Here is a 20570-nt window from a genome sequence, read left to right as displayed (position 1 = left end):
CTTTCTTGCATATGTTCACAGCTTAGTTACAGTGGATCCTCATCCATAACTGGGATGCCCAAACACTATTGCAATATAAATAAATAAACAAAACAGTAGGCACCAATTTTTTCCAGCAGCAATACCAAAGTGTTTTAACAGGCATACTGAAAAGCCCTTATACCCACATGATAACATAAATATCAAATTCTACTCTGATTTTGGAGTAAGTGGTACGCAAAAGCGTACGGCAGCAATTGAATAGTCTGCTATCCAGGAAGATTATGAAAAAAATACTGTCTTTCTGCATTTTAAGAACAATACTTCTGCAGCAATTTTTCTATGTCTACCCTATGGAGACTATATATTCTACCAAGATCTTATTGTAAAACTCAGAATATGCATCAACTATTTGCGGTTGGTGCATGCATTCTTTATAGCTGTTGGTCAACTGAGATTTCACAGACACAGACCGTACATACAGTGTTTTATGCTAATCATTGCTGGGTTTACTTTTCATACTTTAATGTCTCCCTGCCTTATATACTAAAAAAACCAAAACTGCTTCCCCTGCATTTATGAAGGCTGGGATGAATGTGGCAAACATACCCATCCCCACCAATGAATATATGATAAGTCACTTTGAAATGAAAAATTTCCATTTCAGTAAATATACTGCACTGTAAAGTACTGAACTTTCAATAAAGAGCTGCTTAGTGACTGCAGTCATTGTCTTATTACAGAGCCCTGGACTGAAACGTGATAATACTGTATTTACTGATGCACTGTATTCATTGAGAGAGAAAGGCTTGAAGGAGAGATATAGTGCGGGAAACAGTGATACAGAAGAACACCTGCCATCTCAAGCTGACTGCTAAGCAGCCTACAACATTTTCACTGCAGCGCTCGCCCTTGAGCACAGGCAGGGGTGCCTCAGTGTCATGGCAGAGCCACGAGGCCATCGCCCTCTCAGAAGAGTTGGCAACCTGGAATCCATCAGGAAACCAAATGTGCTCTGGTAAGATATGATTTATTACAAGAAAATAACAGTGCTGATGGCCCCCTATATGTGGAAGGCCCCAGGAATTTCTACATATCTGAAGAATGGTTTTTTCCTTCAGTTAAAAATGTTTGCTACTGAGGGTTTGTAGCTATAAAAAGGATGTTGACCAAGTATTAGCCATCACTCTACAACAGGTCTTTTAAAGGAAAAGGATGAGGAAAACAAAAACTAGTAGAAGAATGAATTATAGGGAGGGATTATGCAGTCTGAATTCAACATACTGGTATAGCCAGTGCAACACAAAATGGGTTATGTTATATTATAATCCCCCCCAGGAGCACAATGAACAAGTATTTCCAGGGTTGGGGTTTGGGTTTATAGAATCATTGATCTATTAGACAGAGTACATTAACTCCTACAAACCCAAAGTATACATTATATTATATACATTGAATTTCTAAAATGATTTTCTATTGGAATCTTATTCACTCCATTTCTACCAGGACAATAAATGGACTGCACACCACTGTAATTTACTGTCTGAAATCTACTTCTCTTGTAATTGTGTGAAATCAGCAGATGATAAACCATAACACAAGGGATCCTGAGAGAGAATTCTCCAAGTAGAAGGTGCCTTCGTAAGCCCCTAGGAAGGATATTATTCCACAGCAATGACCTCTGACAGAACTGGGAAATACAGGGAAGTTCTCTGCTACTTCCTCTCTGAGAAACCACCTCAGCTCTAAATACAACATCATTACACCAGCTTCAGCTGTCAGAAAGACAGATAGGCAAGTCTCTGCACAAAACAGAATGCACTTTTTTTTGCCTGTAAAAAAAGCAGTTTAAGACACAGGGTTAAGCATTAAATTTGAATAGCTAATGTACACAATTACAACGGAAAACTGAAGATTGTTTTAATTTAGTGAAAGACACACTTTCCCCATATTCATTAAATCTGGGGAGAAATATTTTGCAAGGTGATTTATTTCCTTGCACCACCTAGTGGAGCTTAGTTGCCTCTACTGCAATTGTCGGAGTTCGGTCAGGTTCCCACTCTGACACTCCTGGGAGACCGCATTTTCTCACGTGTAATGTTTAATGACTGCAAGATCCGCAACCAGCACTACACACGCTTCCACACGTCTATAAAAACGTAGTACAACAAAGAATAAAACAAGGATCGAAAACAGCTCCTATTCTACTTGCATTAAACAAGTTCAAGGAGAACTTAACAGAGATGCCATAGAAAACTATTTCACAATATAGCGTTTATGAGGTTCTGACTTGAAGTACACATTGACAGTTCCCTGTTGGAGTGTACCACATAAAACCCCAACAGTCTTAACACATTACGTTACATGATAACAAGGTCTTCTACTGAGATCCAGAAAATTTCTACAGGCGTTTCGGGTCATACCTCGGGCAGAGCAGGCACACTGTGCAAAACACTGTCTTCACAAAACGGGGCTCATCAGGGAGCAGCAGCTACCTGCTAAAGGTAGGTCTACAGCAGGAACAGGCATGCGAACTTCTGCTCCTGTACTGGTTCCTCCACCAGAGTTTGTGCTTCATGTGTGGCCTCTTTATAAGGCACTGCTCCAAGACAAAACCTTACTGCTTGAAAACCAGCCACACTGCAGAAGTCCTTTTCTCAGGTCAACCCGCACGCAATACAATGTCCTTTTTACAATAAGGAACTCATCACAGACGTTTTATTTGGGTTCACAGGAGGATTTGGGGGAATAATGCAAGACGTTTCACTCCTCTACATGCTTCTAAATGAGAGGAGAAACATTTTAATTTCCTATCATTTTATAAAATGGTACTGAAAAATCGCAGATTTTTCAGAAAAAATGCTATTTTTTTCCCCAGAACAACAGATATTAGCAACAACTGCACTGATATGTACGCAAAATCCTAGGCTACGGTACAGTCTAGGATACAAAATCACATTTCTAAAACATCGGCAGATAAGTATGCTGCAACCAAGCAGACACTAACACAGTCCTTTGAAGTGGAGACAGAAGCAGCTAAAGTCTTCTCAGGCTTTATTTTAAGAAGAGGATAAAGTGGTTTTTGTTTCCCTTTTGTATTCAAACTTTTAGATTGTTTCAATATTCATATAAAGCACTCTTTTAGGGTAGAATATTAATGTGTATTTTTCATTTTCATAGCTTTCTTATTCGCGTAAGATTCCACCATGGACCATTTTGCTCTATGAGGACTAAGATCAAATTTAGAGAGTTGCATAGAAAGTAGAAAAGAAGTGATGCTTGCAATCTTATTACATGTACGTTTGATGCTCACTCACATAAAATCTAATTCTGCCCAACTGTGAAGCAATATATAGGCTAAACACTAAAGTTAATACCCAATAGCAAATCACTGCAGAATGCCAATTGCATTCAAAAGACAAAAATCAAAGAACAGCCTTTAAATTCAAGAAATTGCTGGTATCAAAACAGCAGTTCAGGCACAAAGGCGCAAGCAATTGACCGTATGTATGCTAGTATTTTATATAAATCTGTTTTAAATCATGGTGGAGGCACACCACACAAGCTTACCATCACTGCCCTGTCTTCAAATATACATGTCGAAGCATTTTAAAGCTGCCTTTGCTACTGCCATACTCAGGAGCATTATGTAGTCAGTTGACCTAACACATAACCCCAAAAAGAACTCACAGTATTCCCACTGAGGGACCACTTTTATTATGAAAGCTTTAATTAATTGGTCTACATACAGTTTATGCTGTGAAAGACATTTTCAGAGCCTATTTTACCATATAGGCTCAGACTGTACTACGGGCTGAGTACTCAGAAAATTGTGGGGAGAAGAAAATAAGAAAAAAACCCCTCATGTAACTTTCAGCATCATTTTCACCAAGTTCATCAAAATATCTCTTTAATATGGGACTAAGGGACTCCACCACTAAAACTTTCCTTATTAATAATGGTCCTCATATCTTTATTTTAAAGACAATCAGCAGCTGACCAGGGGTTACTAAGTGATAAAAGCTGAGTATTAATCATATTTGTCTTAAAATTTAGTTTTGTAATTATTTATCAAATGGCTTTCATTTTCTGTTACATTTCTCCTCTTGTTACTTAGCTTCTGTCAAAAGCACTAGTGGTTGCTATGGTAACTTTGGCTCTTTTTCCACTGTTCATGCAGCTTTTCATCAAACCCAATGACTTTTTTTTCTTTTTTTTAAATCTTATCTACTCTACAACAATAGTTCCTTGACTAAGGTGCTGCGTACTGCACTAGATGACAATCCTGCTATTTCACAGTAGTAACTGGAAAAACTACTATGTATTGCTAAATTTTGAAAACTAGCAATTGAAGGGGTTTTTTTAGTGTCTGAGAACAGGTATTTTCTTCTTTTAATCTGATCATTATTCACATAAAACATACTAATTAATGTACTAGTAAATTTAAGTTAAAGTAATTTGTAAAAATAGTAATGTTTAATGAACAAGAGACCCTGTGTGGCAACTCTATTACAATTTTTTGAAGAATGAATGAAAATTAATCACTGTCGTTTTGTGTGGATTAGGCAAGACCCAGAACTAAACCAAGTGAGAACTGAGCGACTTTCTGCAACTGCTGAATGTGCTTAACTTCTCTACTACCACTGCAGATCAATCTGTTCAAATCTCCCTGTCATTTGAAAAAACACTTCTGGTCACCTTAAGATTTTAAGATTAGAACGCAGTTTGCTATCAAAGTAGCGTATAACCAACAAGAAACAAGTGGTATATGCCAAAAAACAGATGAAGTATGTGCTAAGGCTTGAGCCAGTTCCAATCATTTTTCAGTAACATTCTATTTTGTAAATCTATTTTTCTATGAATATTTAAGTTTGGACCTAAATTCTTCACAGTTTCTTCTTGGAGTTTTGCTTTTCCTTGAATTAATGCAAAGGAGATGCTTTCTGATGTTTTCTAGGGGCCAGTATCTTCTCTTCTGCTCCAGATAGGAAACACCTTTCCTGAGTAGTTAATCACCTTACTCATGAAAAGTAACCCAAATACAGTGATGCAGTCAAACTCTGAGCAGTTTAAACAATCATAGAAGATGCATCCAGCATATAGGACTGAGCATTAAAAATATAAATCCACACCAAGCTATTAGCAACAAACTTAGATTAACTCCCTCACTCATTAAGTATAAAAGTAACATTCCTGAAGTTTTACCCAACTTGAGTGGAGTTACCTGAATCTGACCCTTATCATGAATTTAGAATATATACAGACAAGGCTGTGCTGAACACAGCTTGGTCCAGTTCAGTTGGGTGGGATTTTAATAAATGACATCCAGTAAACCATAGTTCTTAACCCTGTTGCCCTCTCTCTGTGGAGCTGTGTTTGGTTTGACCAAAACCGCTCCCCCGCACGCTGTCCCGTTCCTCCCTGCCACCCTCTGGCTTGGCTCCCCTAGTTTAGCCCATCCACAATCTCCGCCAGGTTGCCACTGCCATCTTTGCTGTCTTGTCCTCTTGGCCTGCTTCTCAAAGCCACCTGATATGCCCTGCAAGACACAGCCAGTTGCACAGCTACAGCATCGACCCTCGTCCCACATTTGGTATTTTGAGAAGCTGAGCACTACAGACATGCTCAATATATAACGCATGTCTTCAATAAACTTCCTTGGTTATCACAACCCTGGAACGGCCCTAAAGCTGGATTTTGAACTTCGGTACACTTGGAAGAATAAACTAAAAGTTAACAAGTTGGCAAGCAAGTGTATCGTCATCATAGCAACAAAAGCCTATCAGTTTTATGGATGAATCTCCAGAACTTGCGAACAGCAAAAATCATAGCTGAAAAATCAAGGAATTAATTCACCTTTAATACTGTTGTCCTTTTAAGTGCTACAAACAATATTAGCAAAAATGTAAAGAAGTTACAAACTAAGAAGGTTACTATTTCAGAGAACTCAACTCAAAATGATTCTGCATTTGTTTGGGGATGGGTTGCATGCAATACCCATTTACCCCAACAATGATAACTCTTATTTTTTCATATTACAGATAGGAAATTTTTCCTTCAACTTTTATTCAGAAACCAGAAACACGAAACACATTTGTTTTTTAACTTGGGTAGATGACTAATATGTAAATTGCAAACTAATTATTTCTGATTATATTGATTGCCCAATTCCATTCTCTCCTATTAACAGTTTGCGGGGGGGGGGGGGGTTATAATTTTGTTTGTAAAGAAGCATACCTTAAAATTATACCTTTATTTTATACGGAAAATTATCAGTGCAAATAAATAATATTCTACAATTTGCTTCACTTCATTTCAGAAATTTTGTTTATTTTCAAATTTCTGGTGAAGTAAACTTTATTATATAATTATTCTTTTGTACAATTTTGATTTATTAAAATAATCTGATTACTAGATGAGCACAGTAGGCAAAAAATGCATTACTATATTATTTAATCCCTGTTTCAATTTATATTACACTAGCTTTACTGAGATTTCAGTTGGTTATAATGTGCAGGTTGAATATTCATTTGGAACATTAAAAGATGTACTCAGTAGGTGGGATTTCCTTTCTACCAATATCTCTATTAACTATAGTTTCTATAGCTTTCTCATATACTAGGCCAGACACAGACAACACTTGCATAGAGATCAGGCCTGTTCAGTAGCTGCATTTTATGTAATATAATCATTTACATATAAAATGAGCTTTTTTTCCCCCCCTTTTTTGCTTCAGCCTCAATGTGTGTTACAAAGAACTGTTATTTTAATTAAACCTCATTTTACATCCAGAGAAAGAAGACATATAAAAATTCAACTAAGTACTTCTCGGGTGATATACTACCATAAAAAATTCTATGTCACACTACTAATCACTACCATTCTAAGGCATCTCTTGCATCTATTATTACCAGCCATAAAACCCACATATGTGTACACAAAATTCAATACAGTGATAATGATAATCTTTTAAGAACTGCACTGTAATTTTAAATGCTTTATATTTATTATTAGATGAATTTAAGAACAGAAATAATTTGGCACACAATTAGCACATGAATCACATATATTCTTTCATGGTGTTAGAGAAATAATTATGCTTACATGTAATCTCGATATTCAAATATGATAGGAGTTTTCTGACCAGTAATGGAAGTCCTCCGTTTGCAGAGCATACACACCACCAGTATAACTTTTTCCACACCATGTCACTGACCTGGAAACGTTCCTCTCCGTAACCTTTCAACAATCAACAGTGCTGCTGGAGGCATCCCCAAGAATGGCAACTGGGATAGCTGTTTTCAAGGTGCTTCCCAGACGTTTGCTCATTAGTAAGCAGATAGTCAAACACATATCACTTAAAGTACAGTGAATATTACTATAAAATATTTAGAGCCGCTACTGACCTAAACCAACTTTGAATCTGTGGCATGTAAAGTCTTCCTAACAGAGCTAGAGCAGTATTTCCACCAGTCCTTCCTAAATTACCTTACAAGCCCGCATATTACTATACTGACTCATATTAGTCAGCAGTGCCATTGGTTTTGCAAGCCATGTCAAAATACTCTATTTTAAGGAAAATTTTCCATCTAATCACATTTTTCGTACACATACACAGTTTTCAGTTCAAAAACATTACAGCACACTGAAGATTTATCCATTTTATAGATACAACATGTATTTTTATGGAGACATTTATAAAAACTCCTGAGCATCTAATAAGATAGAAGTCAGCTCAGAATATTTTGTAATAAATTATCTATTAGTAAAAGCTGGATCAGAGAGAAACTACACACAAAGGAAAAAGGAACCAGGGTGCTCTATTTGACAGCTAAGGAAGAAACAGAGGTTATGTCCTCTATGGCTGAGATTCAGAGCAGTTTCACTTAGTGACTGTTCTGCTCCAATTCCCCAGATAAAATTTAGACCTACAGCAAGCAGTCTTCATTCCTATTCTATTCCAGTGGGTAGTCATGGTTCAGACTCTTAAGCAACCAATAGAAGAAGGAAAAAAAAGAAGTCAGTAGGGAACTACGAAGCTTAAATATTATGTTACAGTTAAATTGAGATAAACCTACAAGGCTCATTACTAGATTCTTACAAACTAAAATGATTCATAAATTGCTAAATATGTGGAGATATAATTTTTGTCCTACTATTTCAAATAGAAAAATATTATTGAAATTTCAGAACTGCTGAAACATGCCTATGGCAACACACTTCATTTGCAGGTAATATAGGGCCAGAAATCATCCAGGGATATGAGTAACCCTTCCTGGTTTTTATCTCCTACAAATTATTTACTACAACTACAATATTACATGCACTACCCTACCTGTCAAATTTAAGCAGCTACTGTGGAACTACAGCAAAAACATACCCTTATCTGCTTCTTCACACAGCTCACACAAGTAATCTTTCCTATTGAAAATCTAACTATTCCTATCCTTCACAGTGCTGGGCTGTTCATGAAGAAATTTAGATGTATAATCTGCAAACCAGATTTGTCGCTAGCTTACGAAAGCTTCTGCCAGCAGAACCATAGCCCTGGCCCACAGTTCCAGGAAGTCAGCCATGGGGAAAACGTATTGGCACAAAGCAGCCCGAACCCTCCTGTCCTTCTGAGAGCCCATATGGGGTCCTCATAAACCGAAAAGCAAGCGGTGCTGTCCTGCAGGATGCTTCAGCGACGCTGGCTAGTCAGGCTAGCAAGCCCTAGCCACAGATTAACTCTGCCCTCTCCATGATACAACTCGCTCAGTAAGGAGCGGAAAGACCATCTGTTCTCTCCTTGCAGTTAATCCCCTCCCTATGAGGGCAACAGGCTCTGCTATGCCAGGGGAATATAAATTAAACAGTCCAATAAGCTACCTGGGACCAGCTGGCCCACTGAAAATATGCATTTTAGTGGCTCATTCTGATAGCCAATTTGGCTTTTGTATGCAGAATAAACAAGCCCAGCTCTGGCTTAAGCACAGGCAATGTCCCAGGACAGCAAAAACACTTTTGGTAATGGCTAACTTGATGGGGCTACTTAAATTCCTAATGTTAAATGTGAAATTAAATTTCTTGCTGGGGAAGTACAGTAGTTAGCCCACTTCAACAAAGTATCCTTACACACACATGCCCTCTAAAGCTAAAATAAATGCAAAAAATGTTAATTTATCATTAGTCATTGATAAACCAATAAAGAAATTTTTAAAAAATACTGAGATAGGAAACATCACAGAGTGAAAGCATACTATCAATTTAAAAATTATAATCTGTTGAAGATTAAGAGACTAGCAAACAGCATTTTCTTCTATTCTTCGGTCAGGGTGCCTGACAATGTACTACACACAGTCAATACTATTCAGTCTTTTCCTCGGTGCTTAGAATTGATTCTTTGTATTTTTTACATAGCAACGCGGGAGAAATTACACAAAAAATATTACCGTAAAATTGAAAACCTGGCAATGGGAACCAGGAAGAAGGTGCAACATCGGAAATATATATTAATTGCTCGGATTTCTAACCATCCATTTCCTTAATATTGGAATAAACTCGTATCAGCTGGACTTCAGCAACAATTTTTTTTAACCTATAGGAAGGGAAACTTAAAATAGCTGTCTTATAACTCAAAGAGTTTATGCTAAAGCAACCATGAATACCATTACTCAACATTTATTCCTCCCTTTCCAACAGTAAAGGAAATCCTAGCATCTACTGTGGTCTTGCCTTCTCTTCGCAACTACTGGAATGAACTGCATAATCTGAATACTCCACAGAAAAGAAACTCTTCCTCTCCAAAATTGCTTCCAAATCCTCACCATTGCCAGGCATATTATAATGCTGTGATCTCACTAATTCAATATAGTATGTACAAGGTGAAACAATATTGGTGACTTCAAAAAATTGGGGGGATGCGAGGGGGTCTGACTCCAATCATTTGTCCAGTTCCTGCATACATAACAAACCTAAATATAGTTTGATTGTATAAAACCCTAATAATTCTAGTCTGCAATGAAATTGTGTTTTTTCTGTTTATGACACAGGAATATACTGCCTTCAGTAGTAATAAATTCTGGTGCTATATTACAAAATACAAACATGCTTGTACATACATACACACAGTAGAAATTCCCCATTCCTCTGGAAGAGAAAGCCTGCCTGTCTTTACGTTCCAAATTGGATTTGACCCCTAGGCAGATTATTAAAGGGTTTTCATGCTTCTCTTTCTCAATATTGTATAAGGTTGTGGCCAATTTAGGCTTGCCTTTTTAACTGTAGCTGCCACAACAGAGATAGACTGTCACCAGCCTTAGAAAGCTGAACATCTATAGTTGCCACTATACTCACTTCCAATCCCAGGAGCCTCTCTATGGTAACTGCAGCCAAATGAATTAAGTTTGCTAGGATACTACAACATATCCAAACCGAGTAGCTATTCATTCAACTCCCTTTATATCACAACTTCCTCCTCCTCTTTTGGTTTTTGCCAGGGATGCAAAACTCTATTATAATAACCTCATTATTTTCTGTTTGTTTCTTCCTGTATGTACCAATACCAAGCTTTCGTGCAACCATGGCCTCCTGCCTACAAAAAAAGCTGAATAAATCCCATTTCACAACAAGTTCTTTGTTTACAGAAATGTTCTTTTTCTGAAAGATCCATCTTGCCACACAGATAATACTCTGCTGCCCTACAAATTTCATACAATAATCTTAGCAGTGGCCTGTGCACTTTAGTAGACATATTCAGCATCTGCTATTTCCTCCCTTCCATGCTTTCTACAGATTTCTGATATCCTAGACCAAGCACATAGAACAGTCTCATTTAGTTAGGTAATATTAAACAGTGCTCATTAAGCCATCCCTAAACGCTTTTCTTTACCAGATCAGAATCGCCCTTTGTAATCACCTCCAGCTTTCTTTGCATCCTTTGATGCGACTGTGGCTTTCCTGCTCTTCCCTTGCCAGAAATTCCTGCTAGTCTATTCCAACAGCTAACTGGGCAGAAAAGCGATGTCCAGCAATAATTCGATACTTTTCGAGTTCAGCTCTTCTCCACTCACAATTCATATTAATGCTTTTTTTTTTTTTTTTTTTTTAATAAGGCACTAGGACCCTCAATACCCTCACTACAAAGCACAACTTGGTTGAGTGCAATAGTCTTTAGAAATAAGCAGTGCAGAAAAACATCTTATTGTCCAGATCATCTTGCAGCTAACAATCTGACTGGTTCCTACTGAAATCAACCACAGGACTTCAAAAAAAACCCAAAAAAACAAAAACAAACAAAAAAAACATTAAGTCAAATCTTTGCATGTGCATAATAAATCTGACAGTCATATGACAAGACAAGAAGCTTGGTCCCCCGAACACCTGACTCAAAAGGAAAGAATCTCCTATTGGGAGGGCTGAGAGATGGAGATCACCTTATGGTCTTCTAGCCATCAGTTATATAAATGTGTTGTGAAGGCAAAATGCCCCTTTCTCCCCCACAGCTTTGGACAAGAGATGATTTTTCAGTGGCAGAAATCTCTGACCATCTGGAAGGTAATCCCTCAGGCACTCATAAAAAACACGTGTAAGCTTTTTCACCATATTGAAACAGCAAAGGACTAAGAGCACTTGCATATGGTTTAATACCATAAAAAAAAAAAAAAAAAAAAAAAAAGAGTAATGTTGCTTGAGCCCTGGAGACTTAATAGTTATTTTCCAAGATTCATTTCTGAGGGCACACGAAATGCTAACATATGCCTGGCCACTAAATTCAAAAGACCTAACAGTCCAGTAATAACTGTTTCAATCTGCCTGCTTGCTCTTTCCTCTCCATTTTCACTACCACCTTGAAATTTACTTTTTAATCACACAAAAAGAATATAGTTATCCTAAAAAAAAAAGTGGCTTTGATACTTTCAACAGGAAATAAATAATGACAATAAAGAATTTTATTGAAATTATTGTGCTATCTCAAAACTCTGTAAAGACCCCAAAACTACATGAAACATTTCCTGGTTTGACATATGCCAAACATTAAAGCTGTCTGCATGATTTTCTTGAGTGGCAACATACAGAGCACAACCATAAAAGTACATCTATGAATAAACATGAATTTCTGTTCAGCACTTTGACAGCAAAGCAGGATGATCAAACCACGAACTCCAAATAAAGACCACTACGAAGCCTAAAGAGTACTTCAGGAGACTAGAATTTTAAAGCAGCCCACTTAACTGCAAAAATAACAGTAGATAAAGATCACAAAAAAGAAAAAAGGTGAAGGAGAAATAGTAAGACAAAATGCCATGGCCTTGCATATGCTTTGAAGAAGACCAAAGTGACCTTTCTGGAGTATTCCCAGCACATAGCACCTCTGTAGATCAAGAGGTTTGTTTTTATGTCAACTCTTATTGAAATTATATGTAGGAATAACTGCATGTAGCTTCGGCAAAGTAGAATTGTACCGAACACAGTATGAAATGGTATCAGCACAATCTGATACTAACAATTAAAGCCTTCTCATAGAAGTGCAGGATGACTCACAAACCCCAGGAAAAGTTAGAGAAAGTGGAAAAAGCATCCAAGACCAAAGAAAACCTGACTCAAGAGTTATAGTTTTGTGGAAAAAATAAAAACATTCTTCCAAAAAGCACTGTCAAAAAGTCCCTTTCAAATGGGAATATATATTATTCAAAGCAATTTTTTAAAATATCTTGCTAAATAGGAACTATAATTATCAAGTGTAACATTTCAGTGCATTTAAAGTCTTTCCAACACAATTTATACCTAGCAGTTCCTTTCCATATTGTCACTCATCCTTATTTATACTTTCCTCTGATGTTATACTAATGAAATTGTACCCTATTATATAATTTTTCCTACTATAGAAAGTGTATTCATGTTGGTTCATCACCTTGAAAGGTACTTTCCTTCACGTTAATACAGTAGTTTATATATGTGTGTGTATCTAGGCAAGGAGAAAAAAAATATATTTACAAAACAGTAAAAAGTAGCAGTAATATTTAACAGCAAGTTAATACTTGCCAATCTTTTTGAATTATTTTAGGCTAGTCAAACACAAATTTATCAAAAATCCAGTTAAGAATTTATTTCATAATAACAATAAGATATAAGATGAAAATACACATGCATAACTGATTAGCATGTTTAATGAAAAAAATTACAAAAATCATCAGAAGATGTTTCCAAAAATATTACTACCTGGAATTAACAGAGTAGTAATCCCACTGGCAGTTCAATATGGATTACTAACAAATTACCGCTGATTTATAACGTTTTAGAAGATAAAATTCAAGAATAATTTTACTCCATACGAGAAAAAAAAAGCCCCATGCCTTCTTTTCCCCCTATCTAGGGGGGAAACAGACCACATGAAGGGGGAAGGAACCCCAGATCCCCTACATAGTCACAGGCCGGTAAAGGCGGGCCCGCCGGGCTCGCCCAAGGGAGCCCCCGGCAGCTCCCCTTTAGCAATGCTGCCACCTGCCGGCTCCGCGTGGGCACCGCGCAGCGCTCGCTCCCCGCTCCGGCCCCGGCAACGAGCATCCTCCTTGCGCGGCGCCTGCTGGAGCCCAGCCGGGCTGGACTGCGAAGGACAGCCCAAACCTGCTTCAGCAACACGGAGCGTGTGTCACCGAAACACAAACGGATAGAGCAACTCTGAAAAAAAAAAAGTTAAGCATAAAGAATAGCAAGAAGATTAAAAGGAAAAAAAAAGTAAGAAAAAGCTGATATAAGTTTACCATCACCACAACAGTGAATCAGGATAAAAACCAGACCCGGGATTTTTTTTCAGAGAACAGGGGCTTTCTGAGTTAGTCCTAAAATTAATTTTGAAGAACTCTAAATCTAAAGCTTCTGGTCAGAAATTAGGGGTGATCTCAAAACAAACCAGCCTTCCTCACTTTAAGAAAAGCCAACTGAGCTAATCAGCATCTACTAGGCCAACAAATTACCTACTGGTTCACACACTGGATCGCTCTGGATTCAGGAAGATGCAACAGCAGCTTTTCCTATTGAGTACATAAACTGAAAATAACTGGTAGAAAAGAAGAAAGCACAGGAAAGAGAAGGAAAAGAGTCACTAACAAAAAATTGATTGAGTGTATTAGCCACTAACATACTGCAAATGAACCAATTACCCACAATTATTCTCTATTACACAAGCATTCCTCTGAACTCAAGAGGCTAAATTATTTATTTTGGGAAAACAGTTATTGCTAGTAGTGCCACAAGTCTTCTTCACATAGGTATTAAAAATGAAGCCCAAATCTCAAAAGTAATGAAACTAGGATAGTTTTATATGGCACTGCCTTTAATTCACTTCTTACTACCCTCAAGAGAAATATTCACCCCTAATTTTTACCAATGCTTTCTGCTGATAGACATCTTTTCCTCATGACAGGAGCTGAAAAAGAAAAACCATTCTGCCTGGTTACAGTTACAATCTGAGCAAAAAAGACAGACTCCCAATTTATTAGACACACTAAACTGTACAGCTCCTTCTCTAGGATTCAGGATTTCTTCTACACCTTAATACTTGTTTTCCTCTTTCAGTTCACCTTAGAAAGGGATTTACACACACACAAAAGAAAAAGCAGCTGAAGCCCCAGGACTCCTAGACCTTCAGGTTTTCTGCTGAAATTGGCAGCTACAAGCTCAGTCAGGACTGAAGCAACTACAGAACATGGCCTTTGAAGTGAACATAGCTTAGATTCAAACTGTTATGAAGAAAGGAAAGAGCAAAGGATTCTTCTTTCTTTCCTTTATTTTTTTTTTTTTTTAAAGCCCCTGCTCACAAATACTCACCTAATTCAGTGTGGACAGAAAGCCTCTTCTTTTTCGTTAATTACTTGTTTTTTCTTTGTACCAAGCCCAAGAAAATTTCAAAGTCCTCACCCATCAAATGGCAGGGATGGTACTCGCCAGGATACCACCACTTGTGATCTGGTAGCACAGCTACAGTTAATGCTGAGCTTGGGAGTGAATCTGTGTTACCAAGCAATTGCTAAATTACCTAACCAAGGGACAAAGTTCCACTGAAAAGATTTGGCTAAGTCAGAGCAGTGCGTTAGATAGCAGCTTGAACAGTTTGTGAACAGTGTGATTCCAATACACATTCATTTCTCACACGACGGCATCTTTACCTTTCATCACCTGCCAGGAGCAATCAGTGTTTCCCTCCTCTCACTCTTTTTTTGTCTCTATTCTGTAGGGGAATAAAACTGTTCCTTATCCTAAAACTCCAGAAACAATGTAGGAAAAATAGTAAACAAAGTACTTAGCTAGTCCAAGAAAGCATCCTGTACAATTCATAACTAGTGTTCTGATATATAACAAAATGAGCCTGGGAAGAGTTCACTTACTATGAAATTATCCTAAAAGCAAAATAACACTTAACCAGAGCACTAACCAGAAGATCTCATTACAAGAAGTGCATTTCGCTACTAGATTTAAATAAAAAGGAGAGTGTGTATAACCTTCATCAATCCTAGGGCATTTGGAATGCTGAAATCTTTGTATCTCACCATTGAAAAATTTTTCTAGGCATATCAATCTTTCAGACACATTCTCTGTGTATATTCAGGATAGAGAACATTGTATAAGGCAGTGTAGCATGTAAAATACATTTATAAACATACACTGGAGCATAGTAAACATACATGAGATATAAAAAAGCCTTTCACATTAACTTAACCAGGTTTGTAATAACATTTTCGAAAAGCTTAAGACCTCAGAAGCTTAAGATCATTCTGTTGCAAACTTGGTGCAGCAGAGATATTCAAGCTGCTTCCCAAGAAGCTGGTTTGGATACAGAACTCAGAACTCTCCTGATGACACCAAAAAGAATAAACCAACCTGCGTTAGCCCTGTCTTTTCCCGACGATCTTTACACAAGAGTGCAATCTGGGGTATCTCAACAGACATCACATTCACGAAAGGCACGATGTTTGAACTAACACTGATCATGGAAGAATATTCACCCTCATTCTTTCTTTCATATATTAATTTGGGGCAAGCTTTAAATAATCTAGGCAGTATTGATTCAAAGATCACGTAATTTGTGAAGTGTTATGACTTCTTAATACCCTCAGAAACAGCTGTGTATAACATTTAAAATATTCTTTAAATAAAAAAGGGCAATTAGTTCTTGGAGAGCACATCCTCCAAAACTGTCTTTTTATTAAAGCATAACATTTTCAATTAAGGGAAAAAACCTCCAAACCTTTAAATATTTCTCAGTATGTACAGTCCACACTGGAATACATAACAGTGCAGAGCCTGACCTTTGCTACTTCTGTGACATCTTGCACAAAGTACACCCTCAGCTTTGTTTCCATTGCATAAGCCTGTGCAGAGTAACTACTATATATATGCCACAAATAAATGCAAAAAGTGATTATTAAAATGACATGCAATGCATTGCTGCAGTTCATCATGATTTAGAAGCTGTAAAAGAGGAAAAAACACAATAAGTAGTCAAACCGGCCTCAAACTCCTGCATACAGTAACTCTGCATACCACGTTCTGGAAAGGAAGAAGGAAATCGTTCATCAAGCTTTCAAAGTAGGATAATATTATATGAAATATATCTAACTTTTTTCTGTTTAAAGCTATAATTCTTAACTTTGTTGTCGTAAAACAGATCTCTGCCACACCAAGAGGTACAGACCTAGGGACCTCTGTTTGAGGAATTTGTTATAAGCACTCCACATGACTATCTATAAAGATGTACTACAGTCTTCCAGCACTTCTCTACGAAGTCCATCTTTCTTCTCCATTAAAAATATTCTCTTTTTAAAATCTCCTAAAGTGGTTACAAGAAACCAAGAACAGAAGTCATTTTTGGATAAGTGTATCTGAATAATAGTGCAATGAATAACTGTTATTATTTTACAGGAGACCATTTAAAACAACTTATATGTTACAGATGATACAAACGACTCGTATGTGTGCTTCACCTCCAAGGCCTACATTCTAAAAAATTCTCCCAGGAAGGGGAACTTCTCAGCTACTAAATCAGCATGTTCTCATTCCTTCCAGTTTCACAAATTCCAGTTAACTGGAATTATGCTCATGTAATACGGCCTTCATTACACATCAGAAAGCGTCACAAAGATAACATTTCCCATTTATGCAGGAGTACCTATTTTGCAACATTGCTTCTATGTGCCCAAGTCAGGAGCATGTCGGTAATGAAAAAGCTCATAAATTGGCACAAAAATAGCTCAAAATTAAATGTTGAAGACTGCAATCAGTCACATCCTGTTCCAGAACAGTAAAGAAGGTCAAACCCGTTTCTCGCCTTAATTGTCCACAAACTAGAAATACACACAGGTAGGTTTTCATCACAGTTTTTGATTAGCAAAATGTCTACTATTTGCCCAAAACATTCTTTATTCTTCAGAGAGGAAACAAATTTAGTCTCGCTAAGTGCGGTTCTAAACTAAGGAGTCACAGAATAAGCTTAAGATGTATATGGTTGGTACTTATATACACGATACAGATGAAAATACAGCAAGAAAAACAATTTCATTCAACTTAGAATCGAAAGTGTGAATAGTTTAAATTATAAGCACCAGAGGTACTATTATCTTTCTTGAAAATTCCTATAACTGTCATCCACTAACTTGTGCTTTGACTGGAGTGATACTCTACAAGGCAGACAATAATTAACGTACATTTATGGGTTAAAAAAATATTTATATCTCTGGTTATAGGAGTCTATTTCAATTCTTTTTTTTCCTTTAGAGGACAGTTTCATAAAATGTAAAAGATGCAACAGAAATACAAGAAAAATGCTAAATAAACTCTACAGTGCAAGCACATCTTCCTTTATATGTTCCCAATAGGTGGCAACAGAATACCAAAAATAAAAGGAGCTTTTAACTCTTTCTTCATGAAGTAATGGAAGCTGTTAAAATTTCTATCAATTAACTTGTATTAGCAATTTTATTCAGACAAGAATTGCATCTCAGCAACAGAAATCCTCATGACAGTTTAGGCCAAAAGGCACAGGATTTGCAGAGCAGAAACAAAGCATCTATTAAGAAACTCTAGATGCTGCACATTATGAAAATCAACTAACTGATGGTTTAAACTCAGAGCTTATCTGAAGGAGTAGGGATTTACAGTAACAAAATGTTTCTGCATGTTATACAAGAACTAACAAGGAAGAAAGAATATGTTTGACTGGTTTTTTTTGTTGACATCCATACCTTGGTCTTTAGTAGTATTTATTTCCTAGATAGAATAAAGGGGTGAGAATTTTTAAACAGAAAGTTTAATAGAAAGTTTTAAATAGAAAGCTGAAAAATCCCAGCTTTATGAGTTGTAGCGTCAGTTAGAATCTATTATATGAAACTGGCTGATAACTACATGACCTTCGTATTTTTCACAAAGTATCAATTTAAACAAAGAATTTCATTTTGCCAGGCACAGAATACAACATTATCAGATTCAACCTAGTACCATATTAATATCAGTATCTACAGAGTACATATAAACAGAACACACTCTAGAGCTTCAAAATTTCAACTGTAGTCCCAAGAAACTCTTCTGATGAAAACTGCTCTGTGGTTAATTTTAAAAAATTATTTTCAAATTAGAAAGTACTAGAAAAATGCAAAAAGCAATCCTTTAGGTTTTGTATGTAAAACTGTGCTTAAAAATAAAATTTCCTCACAGAAGAGGAAAAGAATATAATTGTTGCTGCCAAGACAAAAATTTCCTACTTTTAAACTCCACTTCCAACAGTTTTATGAAAATACATATTGACAAAGTCACTTGAGCCAAACACACCACTTTTTAGGCTTCCACACTAAAACAGGACAATCCAGTAGTTGTTTACATAGACAGTTAGAACAGATTTAAGTAGATAGGTATCAAATGCAATAAAAATAATTTGTTTTAAAATCTCTCATGGCTGAATCTCATGTTTATGCTAACCAGGGTAACAGCAGTCTTTTAATATGGTTGCCCATAAAGGGTAGGAAAGAATTCTCATTCTCCGAGTAGCTTTTGCCTCAGGTCTGTATGAAATAGCTCTCCAAGCCTGCAGGGCTATACTGGCTCCCTGATTCTTTGAACATGGCTGTAGCAAACGGACTGGAAAAGAGTTCTGCTTTCCTTGACAGTTGAGTCTTATCTGTTTCTGCTGCACAGACCTACACAAATCAAGTCTAAATAATGACTACTTACTTGCTTTCAAAGGCAGATAAATTAGGGTCCAAAGAAATTGTCTCTGCCGTAATTTCCACCTTTCTTACACTGCCAAAGAAGTCTGTTATCAGAACATTTTGAGGGTCTCGCTGAAAGAGATCAGTTCGATGGCCAGGTGTAGAAACACACAAACTTTTTGGACACACCTGAAACTGGAAAACAAAATGGACAATCATATCTTGCCTCTCATCAATCAGGAGTCTCTGTAGGTAGCTTCCAAAACAAAATCATTATAAAAAGATCGATAAATGCCACACATAACTTGCATTAATTTCAGTACAAGTTCCACAGCTGGAAAAAGTGATTCAACAAAAATATTAAAAGCACATGCACTCTTGTATTTCAGAAAACCTTTTCCATACAAAGACATTTGTCACTGCACATTAAAAAAAGCCTCTTGGTTTCACATTTTCACTGAAAGGCAACACATTTTCTTTTACTCAGCTCCAATTAAGGGAGCAAACAAAAAAATTTAAGTCTCTGAAGTAAACTATATAAACTAAGACTTAATTTTAATCCCTCTATTTGATGTATAGATCAATGCTGCAGCTATGCAGCTAGGCAATTAAGTCCGGCTAGAAAGGTGACAAAACACTGGAAGATTTGTAATGTTTTTATATTCCTGTGTCATTAACATCAGCACAACAGTATATGATTACTATGAATGATTTAACAAAGTACGATTTTCCACCACAGCTTTCACCTATCAGCCCCCAACAGAACCTCAAATCTCAAGTCAAAGATTTCTTGATCGAAGGTGACCCTGTTGAAAACAGCTTCAAAGACAGCAGAATAAAAGCTGCTTACCAATTCTACTTTATGTTAGCTACCAAAGGCATACAAGGCCAATGTTCTTTTCATCTGATAGTCCACTGAACTTTTCTTACTGTTCAAGACAAATATTTCCATTTCATTCCTAAAGAAATGACTTAAAACTCCCCTCTTGCCATCAACAAATGCATTTTAAGAGGGAATGAGATCTGTGCAAATGATTTAGGTAAGCATACACAAAGAAGGGATTTAATCACTGTTCTTCAAAAGCTAAAGTTCACCTCCACTGGACTCGATTGAGATTTTATCACACATATTGACCAAAAAACAATGCATAACATTGCTGTTCCCAAAACCAGAGTGAAATTCAGCACATGCCTGCTTCAGTCTACCTCTTTCCAGCACACCATCAAATAGGTATGAATAAAATACTAAAAACAACAACATCTTTTACAAGCAGTAATCAACTTGTGCTAGTGCAGAGAAAATATTAAAATAAACATTAAACATACAAGTTAGCTCAATTATGGGTATAATTATGTCACTAGTTTGTTCAACTAAAGAATATACATTCCTTCCAAAATTACATTTCATTT

The 20570-nt window shown here is 36.8% G+C and overlaps 1 protein-coding gene across 1 annotated transcript in view; it reads right to left on the bottom strand.

Moving 5' to 3' along the window:
- The window catches only part of PIGK (phosphatidylinositol glycan anchor biosynthesis class K), a 73086-nt gene that overhangs the window by 36076 nt on the left and 16440 nt on the right, over positions 1–20570 (bottom strand). The window contains exon 9 of the mRNA XM_026096731.2: positions 19183–19355. Coding sequence (XP_025952516.1) covers positions 19183–19355 — 173 coding nt within the window. The remainder of the gene's footprint in view (positions 1–19182; positions 19356–20570) is intronic.

The sequence above is a fragment of the Dromaius novaehollandiae genome, chromosome 8 (assembly GCF_036370855.1).
Source record: "Dromaius novaehollandiae isolate bDroNov1 chromosome 8, bDroNov1.hap1, whole genome shotgun sequence".
NCBI lineage: Eukaryota > Metazoa > Chordata > Aves > Casuariiformes > Dromaiidae > Dromaius > Dromaius novaehollandiae.
This window is presented reverse-complemented; position numbering and strand designations above follow the sequence as displayed.